Here is a 24,011-nt window from a genome sequence, read left to right as displayed (position 1 = left end):
AAAAAAAAAAAAAAAAAAAAAAAAAAAGTCGGGCGCAGTGGCTCACGCATGTAATCTCCACACTTTGAGAGGGGGAGGCGGGCAGATCACGAGGTCAAGAGATTGGGAACATCCTGACCAACATGGTGAAACCGAGTCTCTACTAAAAATGCGAAAATTAGCTGACGTGGTGGTGCGTGCCTGTAATCCCAGCTACTGGGGAGGCTGAGGCAGGAGAATCCTTTGAACCAGGGCGTCGGAGGTTGCAGTGAGCCGAGATGGTGCCATTGCACTCCAGCCTGGCGACAGAGCGAGACTCAATAAAAAAAAAAAATAATAATAATAATAACCTGGGCACCCACCTGTAGGCACCCACCAGCAAGTCCCAGTTACTTGGGAGGCTGAGGCTGGAGGATTACTTTAGCCCAGAAGTTCAAGGGTGCAATGAGCTCATGCTTTGTCTAATATATTTATCCAAACAGCCTCTTTCTGTTCTGTACGTTTGTATTTATACGGTTACTTTTTTTTTTTTTTTTTTTTTGAGACGGAGTCCCGCTCTGTCGCCCAGGCTGGAGTACAGTGGCGCTATCTCGGCTCACTGCAAGCTCCGCCTCCCGGGTTCTTGCCATTCTCCTGCCTCAGCCTCCCAAGTAGCTGGGACTACAGGCGCTCGCCACTACGCCTGGCTAATTTTTTTTTTTTTTTGTATTTTTAATAGAGACGGGGTTTCACCGTGTTAGCCAGGATGATTTCGATCTCCTGACCTCATGATCCGCCCGCTTCGGCCTCCCAAAGTACTGGGGTTACAGGCGTGAGCCACCGCGCCCGGTCCCTACAGTTACTTTTGTACAAGTGCTTTGCTGTGGGAAATTAGGTGCCTTGTAATTGTTGTGATTGATAATGATGACATTGGAGAAGGAACATAAGACGAAGGAAGCTGACTCTGGGTAGGCAATTCTACTTCATTTTGCAATCTCTTTTCCTTTTTGCATGCCTGTGCGAATATTCTAAGATTGAAGAAGTTGTGGAGGTAAGAGTGAACCGTTTGGGAATTCTTTCATTATCTCCCTTTTTAGGACAGCACAAAGATCAAATCACTGTCACCTCATGCAAGAAATGTGAGAACTGTGGCTACAAATCACTCAATACAGTACTTTGCATATTATTTCCTTACTGCTTACATAATTTATTGCAACATATTCTGCTTCTTTTCCCAGAACTGTCAAATCTCTGCTATATCAGTACTGGCTAAATTAGGTGTTAAATGATTGAGCTTCAAGATGGGCAAATCATGACTTCGGACTACATTCCTCTTTGCCTGGGGGCTGGGAAATTCCGTAAGCTCTCTGTGTTTCTATCAGACTGGTCTTGAAGGCGGTGGCTGTTTGTGGATCTCCGCAGAGCGCCAACGTTGGCTTAAAAAAACCCCAAAGCTAGATTGTCCAAAAGGTATCCAAAAGGTAGTTGTATTCTTTACAAGCCATCTTTTAGCTTTAAAACGTAATGAAGCATTTCCAGTTCCCTTTTCTTGAACTAATTCAGCAACTCCCTTTTTTGTTAGGTCCGCGCTGCTGCTAAGACTTCAGATGAAAGATGCTCCGGGGACTCCGTTATCCTGGGCCCCTCTGCCCGACATTTTTTATTAAGCGCTGCCTCCTGGCGGCGGCTCTAATGCTCGACGCCTTCCCAGCCTAGTGGAGTTCACTTTCTCTGGTTTGGAATCTGGAAGCTGATGCAACAGTTCCCCCGAGGGGGCGGGGAGTCGGGATCCCGGAGTAGAAGAGACTGCCTTCGGGAGACCCCTCCTCCGGCTCCGAGCAGGCACCTTTCCTCGCCCCGCCTCCCGCTCCCGCCCCCGCCCCCCCCACAAGGGGCTTCCAGTCTGGGGGTCCTACCCAGATTCAGCTAAGCATCTCGGGGCAGGAGGCAGTTGTGGCCAGGGGTGGGGGCTCTCGCCCCGACCCCTGTCTGGCAGCCAGCTTATGCGGGGTTGGGAGGGAGGGAAGAGGAAGCTGAGCGTTCATGGGGTAGACGACCAGTCTCTAAGGGTGTCCACGGTCATTTTCATTTCCCCGCAGCAATCCAGCTGTGCGGGAGCGAGGAGCGGACAGAGGAGCGGGTTGCGAGGCCTCAGTGCTTGGACCTTTGCGCCCTTCGCCTACACCCACGACAATCCCCTCTTCTAGCGCTTCCTAGAGTCGGTGGAAGGGCGGGGGCGGCTTGGCCAGGTGGAGGGAGCGGAAGGGACGCCTGTTGGGGTGAGGTCCTGGTCCCCCAAGGCAGAGCTCGAGTGGGCCCCCACAGCCAGACCTGGGCCTCGGGGGCGACCCTGTTCTTCAGAGGGGTAATGAAGGCGGACGGTGGCTGGGTCCGAGCTTGGGAAGGCGTTGTCCTAGGACCGCAGACTGGGTACCCAAAAGAAGGAGGGAAATAAAAGCGAAACAAATGGCAGGGGACCGGAGAAAGCGAGGGTGGATTGCGGGGTGGGGATGGGAGAAAGGGACAAAGGTGAGTGAGGCCAGCAGGTTGGGCGGGGGCGGAGAGGGGGATGGGAACGGCCAAGGGCTAGGCCAGCGAGGATCGCGGGCTAGGGGACAGCTTTTCCGGGGAAGAGCAGCGGGCGGGGCGCATGGTGGGGAGTTGAGTGTATGCTTCGAAGTTCCGCTGTAGAACCCACTTGCATATGCATGAACCTGAGCGTTCGCCTCCCTCGGCCTTTTCCTCCTTTGCCCTTCACCCTTTCGCAGCTGTAGCACTTAGCTCTCGTCATCTCCACGCCGCACCCAGACCGGTCACCTGAGCCTGGGTGTGAGGTAGAGCAGACAAGAATTTCCTGGATCCAGGGAAAGAGTGTTAGATGATAGGCTTTTTGTTTTGCTTTGCTTTTCCCATTAATGAAACAAAAGTCCGTTTCAAATCATTCTAGGCCTCCCAGTAAAACCGTGAAAGCCATACTTTATTCTTTGCCTTTAACACATTACTGTCAAAAAGAGTACCTCCGGGTACTCCTTGCTTAGGAGCCAGAGCGGCAGCCAAACAGGAGGGCCTGGAAAGCAAATTCAAGGACATGCCCAGGAGCCTAGCTACCTGGGAAATCAAATAAATAACATAGTTCATTCATTCATTTATTAACCCAGCAAACATTTATTAACTGTCTATGTGAGCCCTGCTCTGCGGGGATACAGTGGTGAACAAAGCTTTTGTGATGCTTACATCTAGTGGGGGTGGTGACAGCAAACAAATGACACCGGGAATGGACAATATCACTGGGAAGCATGTTCCAGGCAGGGAGAACAGAAATTGCAAAAGCTGTGAGGCGGGAGCGTGCTTGCTGTGTGGCCACAGCAGGGAAGCCAATGAAGCTGTAGTGGAATGAGGAAGACAGCAGGGGGGCCCATGCAGGCAAAGACAGCTTCCTCTTCCTAGGTCTTCCCTCACAACTTGGACCTGACCCCAGAGTGCAGGTAAGGGGCCAGCAAGTTGGGTAGCAGACTGAGAGTGTCTAAAAGACACCAAATTATCTTTGCAATAATTCAGGTATTTGGTGCCAGTGTACTATGATTTCTGTGTCTTGGTGAAATATGAGTTGGCTTTCATCCAGTGACATAGACTTATTGACAACTCCTTACCTGGACTACTTCTGTCTGGAGTAATTTTGCAAGACAGGTGCAATTTGCAGGGTGTAGCCCAGGGGCCAGCCAGCTGACAGTTGCTTAAAGGCATTAGTCACAGTTGTAATTCCAAAAATGCATGATGCACTGTGAAGTGCTGCTCCCTGAGGGCAAGAGATTTATACTATTATCTGATTTTAAGCGGTTTACTGTGCTTATCAAGAAGCTGTTTGCTTCAGAATATTGCATGTGATGAAGATGTGTAATAATTTCTTCTTTTTTTTTTTGACTGGAGTGCTCACTGCAACCTCTGCCTCCCGGGTTCAAGCGATTTTCCTGCCTCAGCCTCCCAAGTAGCTGGGATTACAGGTGCCCGCCACCATACCTGGCTAATTTTTGTATTTTTAGTAGAGACGGGGTTCCACTATGTTGGCCAGACTGGTCTCAAACTCCTGACCTTGTGATCTGCCCGCCTTGGCCTCCCAAAGTGCTGGGATTACAGGCGTGAGCCACCACGCCCGGCTGATACGTAATAATTTCTAATTTTGAATATAAAGAGGCTTACACAATTTGTATTCCAGGAAAATTGGTATTTCCCCCACCTCTGCTAAGTAAACGTTCGACAGATGTTTAAATAAAACTGGTTTGAAGGGATGCCAACTCATTAGTCTGCCCAGGGTGCCATGGCCCAGTTGGCTCTTACCTGGTGACACACATCGATATCACCTGAACCACTTAGAGATCTCAGCTGTGAGTGAGCTTGCTTGGTGTCTAAATGTGCTTGGCTGTCCTCCTATAAGTGGTCTTCCTTGGCCTGCATTACCTCCCTTGGCTTGCTTTAGGGGCTGAAATGGCACTGACACTCTTGAGATGGGACTGAAAGTTTCCTTCTGACCATGGGATCGTATCCCCTCTGCAGGACTAAGGATAGTACATGAGTGGGAGTGAGTGGGAGATGATTAGGAAATGGAATGAGGGGAGTTGCAAGAGGCATCAGAGGTCACTATCAATGGAGGGGAAAGCTTAAATGCTCAGTAAATGTAGGGCAACAAGGAAGAGGGGGGTGGGGCTGAGGGAGGGAGAAGGAGCTGAGACTCAGGTATTTGGTGCCAGTGTAGTGGAGAAGGTGCCTGGAGGCTGGCAGGCATTGAGGTCCTCTGGGTCTGACCAGGCAGTCCCAGCTCCAGCCCGTCCCCTGGCCCCTCCCCGCTGCCGGCCAGAGTCACACATGTGTTTTCCTGTTTTCCATTTCAGTCCCCGTTACCCTCTGCTTTTTCTGCTCCTCAGAGTCAACAGCTGCTGCAGCGTGAACCATACCCTTGGTTCTCCTAACTAGCACCTTCCCCTCTCCCTTGACTGAGCTGGTAGCCCCTCCTCCCTGCACCTGCCCAAAGGTCACTGGACAGGTAAGAGGTGGGAGAGGAGGGACAATGGGCGAGAGGGGAAGTGTAGGAGGAGGATGGAGTGAGTCCTAAAAATCGGCTGAATGGAGACCCAAGAGCCTCCTGTTTCTTGATCCCAGCCGTGTCCCTCCCTGGGCTGAAACTTCTGCCCAGAGACTTCAGCCCTTCCTTAATGGAAGCCCTGGCCACAGGAGTAAACAATTTCTTTTTTGTTTCACCTTTTTTTTTTTTTTTTAAGAGACTGACTTAGCCACAGTAGAATATAGAAAAACAAACAGAGAACTGGGGAGGGAGGAGCTGAGTTTCTAGCTTGGAGTGATGGGGAAATCTAGTCATACCAGAGTGTATCTGTTTTCTGTTTCTGTTGTTAGGGGAGGCAGCACAGACTGGTTGGAGCCAGGAAGGCAGGACATGGGGTCTCTGGGAGAGAAAGTGTGTTCTTACAGTAGTTCCCTGAGCTCGGCTGAGGAGCCAAGACCCCGAGTTATGTGCTAGTTCCTGGAGGAAGTGTGTTTTGGTGTTGCCATTCGAGGGTGAGGTTAGGGTGAGGGGCTCCACTGACTGTTCTGCCCAGCACTGCATACTGGAGGCCCTGCTGCCGGTTTCTGAATCAAATTTCTTCCACAGGCTGTAGGATGAGTGTGTTGTCCTGTAATCTTCACTGGGTGTTCAGAGATGAATGCATCTCAGACAGGGAAAGACGACAAGGGCTGCTGTTATCTTATGGGGTTGCTCATGTAAAACCTGGGGTGGGCCAGGTGCAGTGGCTCACACCTGTAATCCCAGCACTTTGGGAGGTTGAGGTGGGAGGATCACAAGGCCAGGAGTTCGAGACCAGCCTGGTCAACATGGTGAAACCCTGTCTCTACTAAAAATAAAAAAAATAAAAATTAAAAATTAGCTGGGCATAGTGGTGGGTGCCTGTAATCCCAGCTACTAGGGAGGCTGAAGCAGGAGAACCCGGGAGGTGGAGGTTGCAGCGAGCAGAGATTGCGCCACTGCACTCCAGCCTGGGGGACAAAGCAAAACTCCGTCTCGGAGGAAAAAAAAGCCCCAAAACCCAAACCCCCCCCAAAAAAAAGAAAAAAAAAAAAAAGAAAACCTGGGGCAGAAGAGCCCCTTTGGGAGAGCCTAGGGATGTTGTTGGTCGCAGGCTGCCTGAATGGCGGAAGCATTACCCTAAGACCCGGGGTCTTAGGGAGAAATGTGAGCTGCCAAAGATGGTGCCTTCTTGTCCAGGGTGCTAGGTAGTGGTTGAGAAAAGACAGGGGCTTCATGTTCTCTATGAATGGCAGCCTCCCTTGCCTAGTTTGCATGGGCAGACTGAAGTAGGTTAGAGTCCACTAGCACGTCTTGGTGCTACCACCAGGGCATGCTGTTTGCTGGAGTGCGGGTTTTACCCCAGCAGATTTCTGTCTCAAAATTCCACGGACAGGACTTCACTTTTCAGATGCCACCAGTCAGGAATGAAACCCTGTACACTTCTCTCTCCATTCCCCCTCACAGTTTTCCCTTCCTTTGTCCCTCCTTCCTTCCTTTCTTTTACATCATATTAGGACACATGCCCACCCCTTGGTGCCAGTGAATTTGGTCTTAAAAGGGCAGGCGTGATGATGTGTTTGTGTTTTCTTTTGTTTGCTTTAGAAGTGGGCACCCTAGCAATAGCAGCACTGCCAAGAGGACTTCTAATCACCTCTTATCCCTGCAAAGAATGAGAAAGGGGAGGGGCAGCCAGGAAGGAGATTAACAAACTTTGTTGGAGCCTTTAGTCTAGGCTATAGACTGAAGGATGACAGAGGCTTTCTTTCTTTTTAATCTAGTCTGATTACATCTTCCTCCAGGTAATTCATGTAGGTCATTCCTGTCCAAAAGCAAGGTCTAAGGTGGTGCTGGTGGCTCATGCCTGTAATCCCACCACTTTGGGAGGCAGAAGCAGGTGGATCAGTTGAAGCCAGGAGTTCAAGACCAGCCTGGCCAACAGAGCGAAACCTCATCTCTACTAAAAATACAAAAATTAGGCTGGGCACGATGGCTTATGCCTGTAATTCTAGCACTTTGGGAGGCTGAGGTGGGCAGATTGCCTGAGTTTAGGAGTTTAAGACCATCCTGGTCAATATGGTGAAACCCCGACTCTACTAAAAACACAAAAGATTAGCTGGGCGTGCTGGTGTGTACCTGTAATCCCACCTACTCAGGAGGCTGAGGCAGGAGAATTGCTTGAACCTGGGAGGCGGAGGTTGCAGTGAGCCGAGATCGCGCCACTGCACTCCAGCCTGGGCAACAGAGCAAGACTCTGTCTCAAAATAAAATAAAATAAAACAAAATAAATAAAAATACCAAAATGAAAACACAAAAATTAGCCAGGCATAATCCTAGTTACTCAGGAGGCTGATGCGTGAGAATTGCTTGATCCAGGAGGTGTTGGAGGTTGCAGTGAATCAAGATCGTGCCACTGCACTCCAGCCTGGGTGACAGAGTGAGACCCTCTCTCAAACAAACAAACAAAAAATAAAATAAATAAATAAATAAATAAAATAAAATAAAATAAAAAGAAGGCCTAGAGACTAGGGCAGGCCAGGGGGATGGGGAGATGGATAGTATACTTGTGTGATTAAGAGTATATGAGCTCTGGTGGTTCCATTAGATGATGTGCTTAAAGTCCTTAGCAGTGTGTCTGACCCAGGTAAGTGCTCAATAAGTGATAGCAATTATTATTACAGGAGCATTTTGGAGAAAAGGATAGTCTCCTCCAGAAGGATTTCAGATCACTGTGAAGCCTGTCTTGGGAAAAGCATGATCTCTGGAAACGCTCACACCAGAATCCTCCTCCTAGATTAAATTAAAAGTTTAAAGAGCTAGAATGGGAGGATGTATGGTGGAGATGTCTCCCAGAGATGTTTAGATCTCTATTCTCTGGTTGTAGAATAACCAAAGAGGGTTAGAAGAGATATGAGAAGAAACAGACAGTTGGATTTCAGAATGGATAGGGTCTATTTCTGTTGGTAAAATAGAATACCAGATTTAAAGTAAATAATAAAGACAGCATAAACTATGTGATTTCCAAAAAATGCTCAGCTTTCTCTGCCTGTTCTGGGCCTGTCTGTCCAACAGAATTCAGTGAACTCTGATTTCCTCATTTTATTTAAAAATTTTTTTTTTTTTGAGACGGAATCTCGCTCTGTCACCCAGGCTGGAGTGCAGTGGCCCAGTCTCGGCTCACTGCAAGCTCTGCCTCCCGGGTTCCTGCCATTCTCCTAGCTCAGCCTCCCGAGTAGCTGGGACTACAGGCACCCGCCACCACACCCAGCTAATTTTTATTTTTATTTGTTTGTATTTTTAGTAGAGACAGGGTTTCCCCGTGTTAGCCAGGATGGTCTTGATCTCCTGACCTTGTGATCCAGCTGCCTTGGCCTCCCAAAGTGCTGGGATTACAGGCGTGAGCCACTGCGCCCGGCCTGATTTCCTCATATTTTTTAGGAAAGTGGAGTAAACTTATATATGAGGAAGTCGTTCATAGGAATTTATGCTTACCCAAAAATCTTGGTATGTTTTGTCAAGAATGAAAAGGCACATGGGTCTGGTGGGGATGCAGTCAGATATTTGATCTCTTGACTGTGTTTCTTTTGAAGTAGTCTGAGGCTCAGACTTTGGGGCAGTGGCCCAGGTTTGGAGGCAACCTCCCAGTCTCTCTTTGCATGGGGAAGTGTGCAGAGTTCTCTTAGAACGCCCAGTCACAGGGTGTAGAGACTGCTCTTACACTTCCTGTAATCTCAGCATGGGAACAAGCCTTTGTGTCACACTGTGCAACCTTCCTCCCTTTCTTAAATGCTTGGGGTGAGAGAGAAGAGAGGCTAGGGTGGGGCATGGAGGACACACAGAGAGAGAGAGTGCTGTGTATTCCTTCCCGGCTACTGTCCTGTCCTCAGCTAACTTGGTCTGGAACAGTTTCCCCAGGGCTACAGATACTGCACCCAGCTGACTGTCCTTTCTTCTGGGCCCCTGGTCCCAGAGCAGAGCTGACAAAGGAGATTCCTGAGAGAGTGACTTCTTATCACAGAAAGTGCTGAGCCAAGAGCTCCTAGCCACCCCTTTTGCAGATGTGAAGGGCCAGTGAACCTTGGACACAGATGGTTGCTTAACAGTCCTTTCCCCCTCCCTCACTCCTTCCTTTGCAGGCTGCCTCACCTCCTCCACCCTTCTTGCTTAAATCCATAGGCATTCTTCTGGCCTTCCCTTTTACTGCTGGCTGGGAAGGAGGAGCATCAGACCACAGATCCTGGAAGGCACTTCTCTTCCTGACTGCTGTTGGCACTGCCGTGAGAACCTGCTTATATCCAGGACCCAGGAGTAAGTGTGCGTTCCACCCTCTTCTCATCTCCACTCGCCTTGCTTACCCTCGTCTTTGCTGCTGTGCAGTGTCTAATTGCTTCTTCTCCTGAGTGCCTCTCACCCTAATATCTCTCCATTGCTTGACTAGCCTCTTCTGTTTTCCTCTCAGCTGTCTCCTGCTCGGTGTTTTCCAGCATGTGCTGCCTGGCTGCAGCTGTCTTCCTGCCTTGGCTGGCAGTGGTATCTCTCCAGCAGCAACTCTGGGGTAGGGAGTGGCCATCAGCTGCCTCCAATCATCTCTAGGTTTCGTTGTACATTGGATCACCCTTCTCTCATTCATACTTTTTTGGGTGATTCAACGATGCTGATGTGAGGGATCTGAGAGCAGGAGGCTTGGAATACCAGAGACCGGGAAAAAGGTATCTGGGAAAGGAAAAGCGAGGAAAAGAGAATAGCCTGTTTTCTTTCAGGGTGAGGTGGGTCTACTTGGGCTTTGCCAGGGCTGAAGACTCCAGCTAAGGGTTAAGGGATGCTCCTTGGGCAGGAGGATGGTTGTGGGTTTCCAGCAGATTTCTGAAGCCGTTAGGTTTGGCAGACATAGAGTCCTTGGGGAAAAGAGCAGCGTCATGAGGCGCTCCCACAGATTAGTTGCTTGTAAGATCGGTTCCTAATGTTGTATCTCAGCGCAGGTGATCGCTGAAGCTGAAATTGGAGGGAAGACGGGTTTTGGATAAGGCTGAAAACTCAGGGTCAAGCCATTATGGTTATTTTCTGGGAACTGCCACGCTGCCCCCATGCCTATCTTGTATTATAGCAGGCTCAGAGAGAACCAACATTTAGTGTTTTTTTTGTTTTGTTTTGTTTTTTTTTGAGACGGAGTTTTGCTCTTGTTGCCCAGGCTGGAGTGCAATGGCCTGATCTTGGCTTACTGCAACCTCCACCTCCCGGGCTCAAGTGATTCTCCTGCCTCAGCCTCCCAAGCAGCTGGGATTACAGGCATGTGCCATCACACATGGCTAATTTTTGTATAGACCAAGTAGAGACCAAGTTTCTCAATGTTGGGCAGGCTGGTCTTGAACTCCCTTCTTTAGGTGATCTGCCCGCCTTGGCCTCCCAAAGTGCTGGGATTACAGACATGAGCCACTGTGCCCAGCCCAAGATTTCGTTCTCTATTTGGTGAGTTGGGTGGGCAGCAATATCCTAATGATGAGAGACAGATGCTTTCTCTCTGGCGAATGAGTGCCTTCTCTTAAAAATTCAAGTTGGAGGCCGGGCAAGGTGGCTCATGCCTATAATCCCAGCACTTGGGGAGGCTGAGGCGGGCGAATCACCTGAGGTCAGGAGTTTGAGACCAGCCTGACCAACATGGAGAAACCCCGTCTCTACTAAAAATACAAAATTAGCCGGGTGTGGTGGTGCATACCTGTAATCCCAGCTACTCGGGAGGCTGAGGCAGGAGAATCACTTGAACCTGGGAGGTGGAGGTTGCGGTGAGCTGAGATTGCACTCCAGCCTAGGCAACAGGAGCGAAACTCTGTCTCAAAAACAAAAAACAACAAACAAACAAACAAGATTAGCCAGGCGTGGTGGCAGGTGCCTGTAATCCCAGCTACTTGGGAGGCTGAGGCAAGAGAAGTGCTTGAACCTGGAAGGCTGAGGTTGCAGTGAGCCGAGCCAAGATTGCACCACTGCACTCCAGTCTGGGCTACAGAGCGAGACTCTGTCTATAAATAAATAAATACATACATATTCAAGTTGGGGTTGTTTTGATGAGTGAGCTAGAGAAAAGGTTATTTGGAGGTCTCTGCAGTGGTTGGTGGGCTGCCCATATTAGCCTGCGTTGGAGGCAGGTAGAGGTTCTATGTAATTGCCAACCACCTAATATATAGCATCATCTTTCTTCCTTAAAGGGCAATGCCAGGAAGCTGGTGAAGGGTTTCCTCTCCTCCACCATGGTTGACAGCACTGAGTATGAAGGGGCCTCCCAACCTGAGGTGGAAACCTCCCCTTTGGGTGATGGGGCCAGCCCAGGGCCGGAGCAGGTAAAGCTGAAGAAGGAGATCTCACTGCTTAACGGCGTGTGCCTGATTGTGGGGAACATGATCGGCTCGGGCATCTTTGTTTCCCCCAAGGGTGTGCTCATATACAGTGCCTCCTTTGGTCTCTCTCTGGTCATCTGGGCTGTCGGGGGCCTCTTCTCCGTCTTTGGGGCCCTTTGTTATGCGGAACTGGGCACCACCATTAAGAAATCTGGGGCCAGCTATGCCTATATCCTGGAGGCCTTTGGAGGATTCCTTGCTTTCATCAGACTCTGGACCTCCCTGCTCATCAGTGAGCCCACCAGCCAGGCCATCATTGCCATCACCTTTGCCAACTACATGGTACAGCCTCTCTTCCCAAGCTGCTTGGCCCCTTATGCTGCCAGCCGCCTGCTGGCTGCTGCCTGCATCTGTAAGTAGGGCTGGGGCAGGAGGTGGTGGATGGAGGGCTGGGCAGAGGCTGGGATGTGAGTGCAGTCTGGGAGTAAGAAGGAGATAGAAAGGAATGCCTCTGACAACATATATATATATATACACACACACACAACTATATATATACACACACACACAACTATATATATACACACAACTATTTATATACAATTATATATATACACAACTTTCTCTCTCTCTCTCTCTATATATAGTTAAATTAATGTATGCTTAGTGTGAAATTTCAAACAGTACCACAGTGTAACATAAAAACACTCACCTTTCCCCCAGCTTCTCATGGTAAGGACTATTAGCAGTTTGCATATTCTTCCTGATTTTTTTTTTTAAGAGACAGGTGTTTTGCTCTGTCACCCAGACTGGAGTGCAGTGGTGTGATTATACCTCACTTCAGCCTCGAACTTCTAGGCTCAAGCTATCCTCCTGCCTCAGCCTCCTGAGTAGCAGGGACTACAGGCACACTGATTTTTTTTTTTCTTGTTCCTTCAAGAGATGTAGTTTTGGCAGGGTGTGGTGGCTTATGCCTGTAATTCCAGCACTTTGGGAGGCTGAGGTGGGCAGATCACCTGGGGTCAGGAGTTCGAGACTAGCCTGGCCAACATGGTGAAACCTCATCTCTACTAAAAATACAAAAATTAGCTGGGCATGGTGGCAGGCATCTGTAATCCCAGCTACTCAGGAGGCTGAGACAAGAGAATCACTTGAACCCAGGAAGCAGAGGTTGCGGTAAGCCAAGATTGCACCACTGCACTCCAGCCTGGGTGACAGAGTGCGACTCCATCTCAAAAAAAAAGAAAAAAAAAAATTAAAAAAAGAGGTATGTTTTGTTCTTTTACAAAAATGAGATCATACTAGTCTACATGTAATTCTACAACGTGCTTTTCCTCTAGCATTATCAGTGACATTCTTTTCTACTTACAGATCTACTTTTTAAAAAATGCTTCGTATTATTCCATGTTAATTTTAAGGATGTATTTTAAAATTATGTTTTAATTCCATGTTAATTATAAGGATTTAAGTAGTTTATTTATCTAGCTAGTCCTCTGTTAATGGCCATGTACCTTGGTTTCAGTTTCTCAGTCTTACAGATAATGCTCCAGTGGATGTCCTTTTGCAGTTGCGTGAGTATTTCTGTAGGCTAGATTCTTCCTTTTTTTTTTTTTTTGAGATAGAGTCACTCTGTCACCCAGGCTTGAGTGGCGCAATCTCAGCTCACTGCAACCTCCATCTTCTGGGTTCAAGTGATTCTCTTGCCTCAGCCTCCCTAGTAGCTGGGATTACAGGCATGTGCCACCATGCCCAGCTAATTTTTTTGTATTTTTAGTGGAGATGGGGTTTCACTGTGTTGGCCAGGCTGGTCTTGAACTCCTGACCTCAAGTGATCTACCTGCCTCGGCTTCACAAAGTGTTGGGGTCACAGGCATGAGCCACTGCACCCAGCCTCTGTGGGCAAGATTTTTAATACTGTCATTTCAGTCCACCTTGGCTTTTTCTCCATCTCATAAATAAAATATTATTTAAATCTGTACATTCAGCAAAGATTCACCATTGGAGGTGCTGAGATGATGATTCTCCACAGCCCCATCCCTCAGATGCCTCTATTCTTGAAAAATGCGCTTCCAACCTGAGAGAGCCTAGGACTTTAGAGATGCCTTCCACCCCACAACTGTGAAGAAGCTCAGACATTCTGTCAGTTTGAGGGGCAGCTGCTGTAGCAGTTGGGGCACAGGAATCTTGCACCAGGTGCAATTGCTCATTGGCTGCCTGCTCTCCCATCAGCTTGTGTCCTTTTTTCTTTCAATTTCTGTATTGCCCCATTCCTTTCCAGCTTCCCTGATTTTACTGTTGTGTAGAGAACTGGCTGTCTTTGGTGGGGTCCTTCTGTGTTTTGTGTGTCCTTGTGTCTGGCCTGGGCTCATCTCTGTGTATGTTTGTCATACATGGCAACAGTCAGGGAGGGGTGGAAGGCACCACTTTGTGTTGCAAGAAGGGGGTTTTCACTGAGGTTGTTTTTTTTTTTTGAGACAGAGTTTCACTCTTGTTGCCCAGGCTGGAGTGCAATGGTGCAACCTCGGCTCACCACAACCTCCGTCTCCCGGGTTCAAGTGATTCTCCTGCCTCAGCCTCTCAAGTAGCTGGGATTACAGGCATGTGCCACCATGCCTGGCTAATTTTTGTATTTTTATTAGAGACAGGGTTTCTCCATGTTGGTCAGGCTGGACTCGAACTCCTGACCTCAGGTGATCCGCCCACCTCAGCCTCCCAAAGTACTGGGATTACAGGCATGGGCCACATTCCCAGCCTTAGAATTCTATTATTTTAACTATCTTTGTCTGTGTCATTTCTGACAGCTCTTATTCCTTGATTCTGGCATTGTGCCTACCTCTGCCAGTCACCCCTTTTAAATTTTCTGCTGCTGCTGCTTCTTTTTTTTGAGACAGAGTTTTGCTCTTGCTGCCCAGGCTGAAATGCAATGGCGCGATCTCGGCTCACTACAACCTCCGCCTCCTGGGTTCCAGTGATTCTCTTGTCTCAGCCTCCCAAGTAGCTGGGATTACAGGCGCCCGCCACCACGCCAAGCTAATGTTTTTGTATTTTTAGTAGAGACAGGATTTCACTATGTTGTCCAGGCTGGTCTCGAACTCCTGACCTCAGGCGATCCACCTGCCTTGACCTCCCAAAGTGCTGGGATTACAGGCGTGAACCACTGCACCTGGCCAATTTTCTGCTTCTGATTTAGGTATAGAGACATACATGTTCAAACCCTCATTCACCCATGTACACATTCATGTGCCTGTATATCCCTGTAAGAATACATGCAAAGGCCGGGTGCAGTGGCTTACGCCTGTAATCCCAGCACTTTGGGAGGCCAAGGCGGGTGGATCACAAGGTCAAGGGATCAGGACCGTCCTGGCCAACATGGTGAAACCCCGTCTCTACTAAAAACACAAAAATTAGCTGGGTGTGGTGGTGCATGCCTGTAGTCGCGGCTACTTGGGAGGCTGAGGCAGGAGAATCGCTTGAACCCGGGAAGCAGAGGTTATAGGGAGCAGAGATTGTGCCATTGCACTCCAGCCTGGGTGACAGAGCGAGACTCTGTCTCAAAGAAAAAAAAAAAAAAAAAAGCTGGGTGTGGTGGTGGGTGCCTGTAATCCCAGATACTGTAGAGGCTGAGGCAGGAGAAATGCTTGAACCCAGGAAGCAGAGGTTGCAGTGAGCCGAGATCATGCTACTGCACTTCAGCCTGGGCCACAGAGCGAGACTCTCTCAAAAGACAAAACAATACAAAACAAAACAAAAATAACACATGCAAAGTAGCCACAGTTATGGTTCATATGCAGAGCTCTTTAGTGAGTAAAAGGCATGGAGTTTTGTGCACAGATGTGTGACACACATTTGTGATTACTCTGATAGAGTGAAATGTGCACATCACTTGTGCACACACTTGTGTTTGAGGTTGGGCTCAATAGCTATGTGACCTTGAGCCAAGTGCACTGACTGTTTAATTCCAGGCTGTTGTGAGAATGGAATGAGATTCAGTGAAAATCATAAATTATGACTCAAGTATAAGGTATTATGTTTAAAATTACTATCTTTCTTGGTCACTTATAGTCCTGTTCCTTTTCCTGTTTCTTGGCTTCATCTGAGTAGTTATGGTTAGATAAATGAGATATTACTGCATAGGTAATATCTGGACTTTGTTCTATCTTTAATAACTTCAGAGGAACATAGAGATCTAAAGAAGGTTCAGAAGGGCAATCAAGACTAAGAATTTAGTGACATATGATTCATGGGTTTACTCCTTCAGCCACTGTTTTAGTTTTGTTTTTAAATTTTTTTTATAGAGATGGGGTCTCGCTATGTTGCCCGGGCTGGTCTCAAACTCCTGGGCTCTAGCAATCTGCCTGCCATGGTCTCCCAAAGTGCTAGGAGCCACTGCACGTGGCCTTCTGGCACTGTTTAATAAGCACCTGACACAAGTCAGATGCTAGGACCTATGAAGACATTCTGATTAGCCTAAGTGAGAACTTAGGCAGAATCTTCAGATTTAGCAACAGAAGGGCTTTAATTTAGAGCTTTCATACATTCCCTCCCTTAGAAAAAATTTAATTAGGGCATGCTATGTGTGTGCTAGATATTTTACTTAGTGCTGCAAAATGAAGAAGAATGATATCTGGCCCTTGCCATTCCATAATTTATAGTCCAGAAAGGAGACAGACATGTTAACAAATAATTGTCATGCAATATAATTCGTGCACTGATAGAGGCACCATAAGAGCAAATGGGGCAATATTTTTTTTTTTTGAGACAAAGTTTCACTCTTGTCGCCCAGGCTGGAGTGATCTCGCCTCATTCATGCAACCTCCATGGCCCAAGTTAAGTGATTCTCCTGCCTCAGCCTCCCGAGCAGCTGGGATTACAGGCATGCACCACCACACCTGGCTAATTTTTGTGTTTTTAGTAGAGACGGGGTCTCACCATGTTGGCCAGGCTGGTCTCGAACTCCTAACCTCAGGTGAACCGCCTGCCTCAGCCTGCCAAAGTGCTGGGACTACAGGCATGAGCTACCACGCCTGACCTAAATGGGGCAACTTTATTTTTGTAGGGGGGGAGAGCTTAGGAAAGTGTCACAGAGAACATGGTGTCTGAGCTGAATTTTGAAAACAAATATAGCTGTCTCCTGCGACCTTTCACACAGGAGACTGCATGTACAAAGGTGTGGAGGTGCAAGGCACAGAATGTTCAGAGAATTCCAGGTCATTGGTATGGTTGGAATGTGGGGTGGGAGAGGGGCTAGGAGACAGCGCTGGGTGAGATGGGTTTTATAATCAGGTTGGACTTTAAAAGATAAGGGGAAGCTATTGTTTATTTTTTTATTTTTAGAGATGGGGGTTCTTGCTCCGTCGCCCAGGCAGGAGTGCAGTGGTGCAGTCATAGCTCACTGCGGCCTCCAACTCCTGGCCTCAAGTGATCCTCCTACCTCCTGAGTAGCTAGGATTACAGGTGGGAGCTACAAAGCTACACAGCTACTGATTTTAAGCAGGGGTATGGGGACTACTGAAATAATCAGATTTGGTTAAAAGGAGAACTCTGGTGGAGACATGGAGAATGTTTTTAGAAAGAGCAAGAGACAGAAAGGTGGGGAGACTAGTTTAGGGAGCTGAAAACTGAATCCATGTGAAGGGTGATGAAGATCTGCACTGTGGAGTGGCCTTAGGAACAGAGATGAGGGTATGAATAAAGAAATAGTTGGCTGGGCACAGTGGCTCACGCTGGTAATCCCAGCACTTTGGGAGGCCGAGGCGGGTGGATCACGAAGTCAGGAGATCGAGACCATCCTGGCTAACATGGTGAAACCCCGTCTCTACTAAAAATACAAAAAAAATTAGCTGGGCGTGGTGGCGGGTGCCTGTAGTCCCAGCTACTCGGGAGGCTGAGGCAGGAGAATGGGAAGAACCCAGGAGGCGGAGCTTGCAGTGAGCTGAGATCCGGCCACTGCACTCTAGCCTGGGCGACAGAGAGAGGCTCCGTCAAAAAAAAAAAAAAAAAAAAAAAAAAGTTAACAGTGGACTTTCAAGGACTTTTTGCAGTGGGTCGGGGAGCTCTCATAGGTAAAGCCCTCCTCCAGCCTTGCCCACAGGTTTCCACCCCAGTATGTTGCTCCCTGTTTAAAATCCTCCAATGACTCCTCATATGCTTTAGGAGAAAATCTAAACCCCTTGAAGGTGTGCCTTGTGCTTTCACTGCTTTGGCCTTCTCATATCCCATAATCCTTCAGGCACACCCCATTACGCATATATTCTAGGTATGGGGGATGTGGAAGCTCTCAGAGTTCGTGAAGCTAGGGGTTTGAGCTTGGACAGGTGTGGGTGATGGGGCTGCCATCTAAAATAGGGAAGATGGGCTGAGTGTGAGGTAGACAGGGCATCCGAGTCTTCTGCTGGGCACTCATGTAGCCCTGCCATGAGCAGTGCCTTCTTTGGCTGTCATGACACAGAAGTGGGTCATTTTCCCAGCAAGTGAGTGATGCTTACCTGAAAAAAGAGGTTGACATGGTGAAACCACGTCTCTATTAAAACACAAAAAAATTAGCTGGGTGTGGTGGCGGGCACCTGTAATCCCAGCTACTTGGGAGGCTGAGGCAGGAGAATCGCTTGAACTTGGGAGGCAGAGGTTGCAGTGAGCCCAGATTGCACCACTGCACTCCAGCCTGGGTGACAGAGCAAGACTCTGTCTCAAAAAGAAAAAAGAGGTTGATGTGTGAATGATAATGCCAGTTTACTGATGTATGTACAGTTTTTTTTTTTTTGAGACAGAGTCTCACTATGTCAGGAGGCAGAGGTTGCAGTGAGTCGAGATCCCAGGTTCAAGTGATTCTCCTGCCTCAGCCTCCCGAGTAGCTGGGATTACAGGCTCCCGCCACCACACCCAGCTAATTTTTGTATTTTTAGTAGAGACGGGGTTTCACCATGTTGGCCAGGATGGTCTCAATCTCCTGATCTCGTGATCTGCCTGCCTTGGCCTCCCCAAGTGCTGGGATTACAGGCGTGAGCCACCGCAGTTGGCCTTTGATGTATGTACAGTTTGTTGATGAGCATACATGGGTAATTTCTTTTAAAAAATTTTTTATTTGTTTAATTTTTCTTCCACTTTTAAGTTGCAAGGCACATGTGCAGGATGTGCAGCTTTGTTACATAGGTAAACATGTGCCATGATTGTTTGCTGCACAGATCAACCCATCATGTGGGTATTAAGCCTAGCATCCATTAGCTATAATTCCTGATCCTCTCCCTCCACCAACCTCCACCGACAGGCCCCAGTGTGTGTTGTTCTTCCCCCACATTTGTGCATGTGTTCTCATCATTCAGCTCCCAATTATAAGTGAGAACATTTGGTGTTTGGTTTTCTGTTCTTACATTAGTTTGCTGAGGATAATGGCTTCCAGTTTCATCCATGTCCCTGCAAAGGACATGATCTCATTCCCTTTTATGGCTGCATAGTATTCCATGGCATATATGTACCACATTTTCTTACTTGCCATATCTTCCTTTCTTTCTTTTTCTTTTCTTTTCTTTTCTTTTTTTTTTTTTTGAGACTGAATCTTGCTCTGTTGCCTAGGCTGGAGTGCAGTGGCATGATCTTGGCTAACTGCAACCTCTGCCTCCTGGGTTCAAGTGATTCTCTGGCCTCAGCCTTCCAAGTAGCTGGGATTACAGTTGCTCGCCACCACACCCAACTAATTTTTGTATTTTTAGTAGAGATGGGGTTTCACCATCTTGGCCAGGCTGGTCTTGAACTCCTGACCTCGAACTCCTGACCTCATGGTCCACCCGCCTTGGCCTCCCAAAGTGGTGGGATTACAGTCATGAGCCACTGCGCCTCACCAGGCGTTCCTTTTTCTCTGCAAACTTGCCAGCATCTGTTGTTTCTTGACTTTTTTTTTTTTTTTTTTGAGACAAAGTTTCGCTCTTGTTGCCCAGGCTGGAGTGCAATAGCACAATCTCGGCTCAACGCAACCTCTGCTTCCCAGGTTCAAGGGATTCTCCTGTCTTAGCCTCCTGAGTAGCTGGGATAACAGGCGTGCACCCTCACGCCTGGCTAATTTTGTATTTGGCTAATTTTGTATTATTAGAGACAGGGTTTCTCCATGTTGGTCAGGCTGGTCTTGAACTCCCGACCTCAGGTGATTCACCTGCCTTGGCCTCCCAAAGTGCTGGGGTTACAGCTGTTAGCCACCACGCCTGGCTGTTTCTTGACTTTTTAATAATTGCCATTCTGACTGACATGAGATGATTTCTCATTGTGGTTTTGATTTGCATTTCTCTAATGATCAGTGATGTTGAGCTTTTTTTCATGCTTGTTGGCCACATGAATGTCTTCTTTTGAGAAGTGTTTGCTCATGTCCTTTGCTCACTTTTTAATGGGATTGTTTGTTTCTCTCTTGTAAATTTGTTTAAATTCCTTGTAGACTCTAGTTATTAGACCTTTATCAGATGGATAGATTGCAAAAAATTTTCGCCCATTCTGTAGAGGTTGTCTGTTCCCTCTGATGATAATTTATTTTGCTGTGCAGAAGCTCTTTAGTTTAATAAGATTCCATTTTTCAATTTTTGCTTTTATTGCAATTGCTTTTGGTATTTTTGCCATGAAATCTTTGCCCGTGCTATGTCCTGAATGGTATTGCTATGAAATCCTAGATTTTTTTCTAGGGTTTTTATAGTTTTGGGTTTTACGTTTAAGTCTTGAATCCATCTTGAGTTAATTTTTGTATAAGATATAAGGAAGCGGTCCAGTTTCAATTTTCTGCATATGGCTAGGCAGTTCTCCCAGCACCATTTATTAAATAGGGAATCCTTTCTTACGTGAGTAATTTCTTTTTTTTTTTTTTTTTTTTTTTTTTTTGAGACGGAGTCTCGCTCTGTCGCCCAGGCTGGAGTGCAGTGGCCGGATCTCAGCTCACTGCAAGCTCCGCCTCCCGGGTTTACGCCATTCTCCTGCCTCAGCCTCCCCAGTAGCTGGGACTACAGGCGCCCGCCACCTCGCCCGGCTAGTTTTTTGTATTTTTTTTTAGTAGAGACGGGGTTTCACCGTGTTAGCCAGGATGGTCTCGATCTCCTGACCTCGTGATCCACCCGTCTCGGCCTCCCAAAGTGCTGGGATTACAGGCTTGAGCCACCGNCCGCCACCTCGCCCGGCTAGTTTTTTGTATTTTTTTTTAGTAGAGACGGGGTTTCACCGTGTTAGCCAGGATGGTCTCGATCTCCTGACCTCGTGATCCACCCGTCTCGGCCTCCCAAAGTGCTGGGATTACAGGCTTGAGCCACCGCGCCCGGCCACTCACGTGAGTAATTTCTAATGACCAGAAGGTGTGTGTTCACTATCAAGGCATCCGCTTCCTGGTACCCTGGTAACTGGGAAACCAATCTAGTAATCAGGAAGTTGCTTGCAGGATATGGAATTGAAACAAAAGAAGAAAATTTGAATAATTTGAGAATTTTTTCCTGAACATGTTGGGCTCTATAAAGCATGGAGCTGAAAGGTGGAGCCCCTGCCTGCAGGGAATGCAAGTGTGGTGGTGAAGCGAGGCAAACATTGTCTTAAACATGTATATGTGGCAAGTGCTTGCAGGGGTGGAGAGCGGCTTGTTCAGGGGATGATGTCTGCATCAACACTGAAGGATGAAAGGAGTCAGGCTGGGCTGAAGCACCCACATCTCTATTGTGGCCTATGTGGCCCTACTCCACCTGACTTCTCTGATTCACCTTGGACTTCTTGCCCTCACTTTGTCTGCTCCAGCCACACTGGCCTTCTTTTCTCTCCTGCATTTTCCTGGCACATGCATGTCTCAGGGATTTTGTATTTGTTTCTTCTGCAAGGAAGGCATGTCTCCAGATGCCTGCAGAGCTTATTCCCTTACTCCATTCACCTCTTTGCAAAAATAGTACCTTATTAGAGACCTATCCTATCTAAAATGGTCACTCTCAGTTCCCCATCCTGTTTTCTTTTTCTTTTTTTTTTTTTTTTGATACGGTGTCTTGCTCTGTCGCCCAGGCTGGAGTGCAATGGCACAATCTCGGCTCACTGCAACCTCCGCCTCCCGGGTTCAAGTGATTCTCCTTCCTCAGCCTCCCAAGTAGATGGGATTACAGGCACCTGCCACTATGCCTGGCTAATTTTGGTATTTTTAGCAGAGACAGGGTTTCACCATGTTAGTCAAGCTGGTCTCAAACTCCTGACCTCAGGTAATCCGCCCGTCTTCGTCTCCCAAAGTGCTGGGATTACAGGTGTGAGCCACTGCGCCTGGCCTCTTTTTCTTTATAGCACTGTTCAACACATTGTTTACTTGTCTCTCTTTCCCTCTAGAATATAAACATCATGCGAATAAGGACTTTGTTTTACTCACTGCTGAATCACCAGCACATAGAACAGTGCCTGGCATCTGCTAGGTCCTCAATAATTATGTGTTGAATGAAGAAGGGTGCAGGATGTTCTAGGCACAGGGAAAGCCAATGTAAAGGCACAAGGTGAAAAAAATATATGGGGTGTGGGGGTGCATGGGGGATTGTGGGATATGAGGCCGTCAAGATGGGCAAGGGGCTAGAACACAAGGTATTTCTTTGCAGGGGTTTAGAATTTATCCAAAGCATATGAGGAGCCATTAAAGGATTTTAAACAGGGGAGTGATATAGCTGGGGTGGAACCTAGGAGACAAGGCTGGAGGCAGAGACACATTAGGAAGCTCTTGTAGCAATCCAGGCAGGAAATGACAAAAACCTGAACTAGGGTGGTGGCAGTTGGGGTAGACAGGGAAGGATAGATCTGAGAGCAATTTAGAAGGTATAATCAATACAACCAATGAGACCTATTAAGATGTCAAGTGTAAGAGAGAGGTAAGTGTCAAGGAAAACATCCACCATCTTGTAAGTTTTGTGCCAGAAGAGCTGCGCCTATCTATGATCCACTGTATACCCAGCAAGGAAACAGAGAAGCTTGATAAATATATATATATATTTTTTGATTGTTGTTGTTGTTGTTTTGAGACAGAGTCTTGCTCTGTCACCCAGGCTGGAGTACAGTGGCAAGATCTCGTCTTACTGCAACCTCTGCCTCCCAGATTCAAGGGATTCTCCTGCCTCAGCATCCTGAGTAGCTGGGACTGCAGGTGCGTGTCACCAGGCCTGGCTAATTTTTGTATTTTTAGTACAGATGGGGTTTCACCATGTTGGCCAGGCTGGTCTCGAACTCCTGAACTCAAGTGATCTGCCTGCCTTGGCCTCCCAAAGTGCTGGGATCACAGGCGTGAGCCACTTACCATGCCCGGCCCTCGATAAATATTCTTTGAAGAGATGAAGTTTCTGGTTTAGACAACTTGTAGGCAGTGATATCAGTTATTCTAAGGAGGAGGATGGGGGCATGTTGAATTTGGAATTTATTTGTAACGTAGTAGGCAGATACGCCCTTTGGAATTTAGGGAAGAGATAGGGTTGGAGATTAAGCGTTCAACAAGTATTTGCAAAGAGCTTGCCATGTTCCCTGCACTGTCACTGTCTTTTTGGAGCACTTGACGTGTGTGCATGTGTGTGTGTGACTACACGCATGGGTGCATGCCGGGGTCAGGATGGGCAACCTGATACAGGGATTTTTGTTTTGTTTTGTTTTTTTGAGACGGAATCTTGCTGTGTCACCCGGCTGGAGTGCAGTGGTGTGATCTCAGCTCACTGCAACCTCTGCCTCCCGGGTTCAAGAGATTCTCCTGCCTCCTCCTGAGTAGCTGGGACTACAGGCTCCTACCACCACGCTCAGCTAATTTTTGTATTTTTTAGACCAGCTTTCACCATGTTGGCCAGGATGGTCTCGATCTCTTGACCTCGTGATCCGCCTGCCTCGGCCTCCCAAAGTGCTGGGAACACAGGTGTGAGCCACCGTGCCTGGCCTCCGATACAGGGTTTTAGTGGATTGTGATGGTGGTGTAATTTGCAAGGTTGAACAAGGCACAGGAGGAGACCAGTCCTAACCTAGGCATTTAGAAACCATTCCTGTAGATGTTTGAGCTGATATCTGAATGGCGAAGAAGAATTAATCAAGAGTAGGAGTGTTCCAGGCAGCAAGAACAGAATGTATGAAAACTTAAATGCAAGAAAGAAGTGGTCCTTTCAGGCCCTGAAAGGAGTTCAGGGTGGGCTGCAGTGTTGAATTTCAGGCAGGAAAGGTTGAGAGTTGGCTTGCAGAGGAAATAGAGGTCAAGGCATAGGTTGTTCAAAACTTTATAAACTGTGCTAGTTATTATTGTGCTACAACAAATAGACTAAAACTTAATGTCTTAAAACGGTAGTCATTTTATTTATGATTTCTGTGGCTTGGGAATTTGGGAAGGGCTTAGTGGGACAGTTCTAGGTCAGGATCTCTCATGTGGTTGCAGTCAGATGGTGTCAGGAGCTGGAAAAAGGGTTGCTGAGGAAGTTGCAGACTATCTGGGCTTCTTTTGCTTTTTTCTTTCTTTTTTTTTTTTTTTTGAGATGGAGTCTTGCTCCTGTTGCGCAGCCTGGAGTGCAATGGCGCAATCTTGGCTCACTGCAAGCTCCACCTCGCAGGTTCAAGCAATTCTCCTTCCTTAGCCTCCTGAGTAGCTGGGATTACAGGCGTGCCCCACCATGCCTGGCTAATTTTTGTATTTTTTTTTTTTTTTTTTTTTTTTTTGA

General features: G+C 47.7%; 1 protein-coding gene across 3 annotated transcripts in view; it reads left to right on the top strand.

Annotated features, from left to right (window-relative positions):
* The first annotated feature begins 4,822 nt into the window (after positions 1-4,822).
* SLC7A7 (solute carrier family 7 member 7) overlaps positions 4,823-24,011 on the top strand; it is a 43,051-nt gene continuing 23,862 nt past the window's right edge. The window contains exons 1-3 of one of the 3 annotated variants that reach the window (XM_025392294.1): positions 4,823-4,996; positions 9,209-9,340; positions 11,233-11,773. In XM_025392294.1, the coding sequence (XP_025248079.1) occupies positions 11,275-11,773 (499 nt within the window). In that variant the 5' untranslated portion in view covers positions 4,823-4,996; positions 9,209-9,340; positions 11,233-11,274. Of the gene's footprint in view, positions 4,997-8,759; positions 8,828-9,208; positions 9,341-9,485; positions 9,588-11,232; positions 11,774-24,011 lie in introns of those variants that run through there. The other 2 variants (XM_025392295.1, XM_025392296.1) reach the window with 2 other exon arrangements.

The sequence above is a fragment of the Theropithecus gelada genome, chromosome 7b (genome assembly GCF_003255815.1).
Source record: "Theropithecus gelada isolate Dixy chromosome 7b, Tgel_1.0, whole genome shotgun sequence".
NCBI classification, from domain to species: Eukaryota; Metazoa; Chordata; class Mammalia; order Primates; family Cercopithecidae; genus Theropithecus; species Theropithecus gelada.
This window is presented reverse-complemented; position numbering and strand designations above follow the sequence as displayed.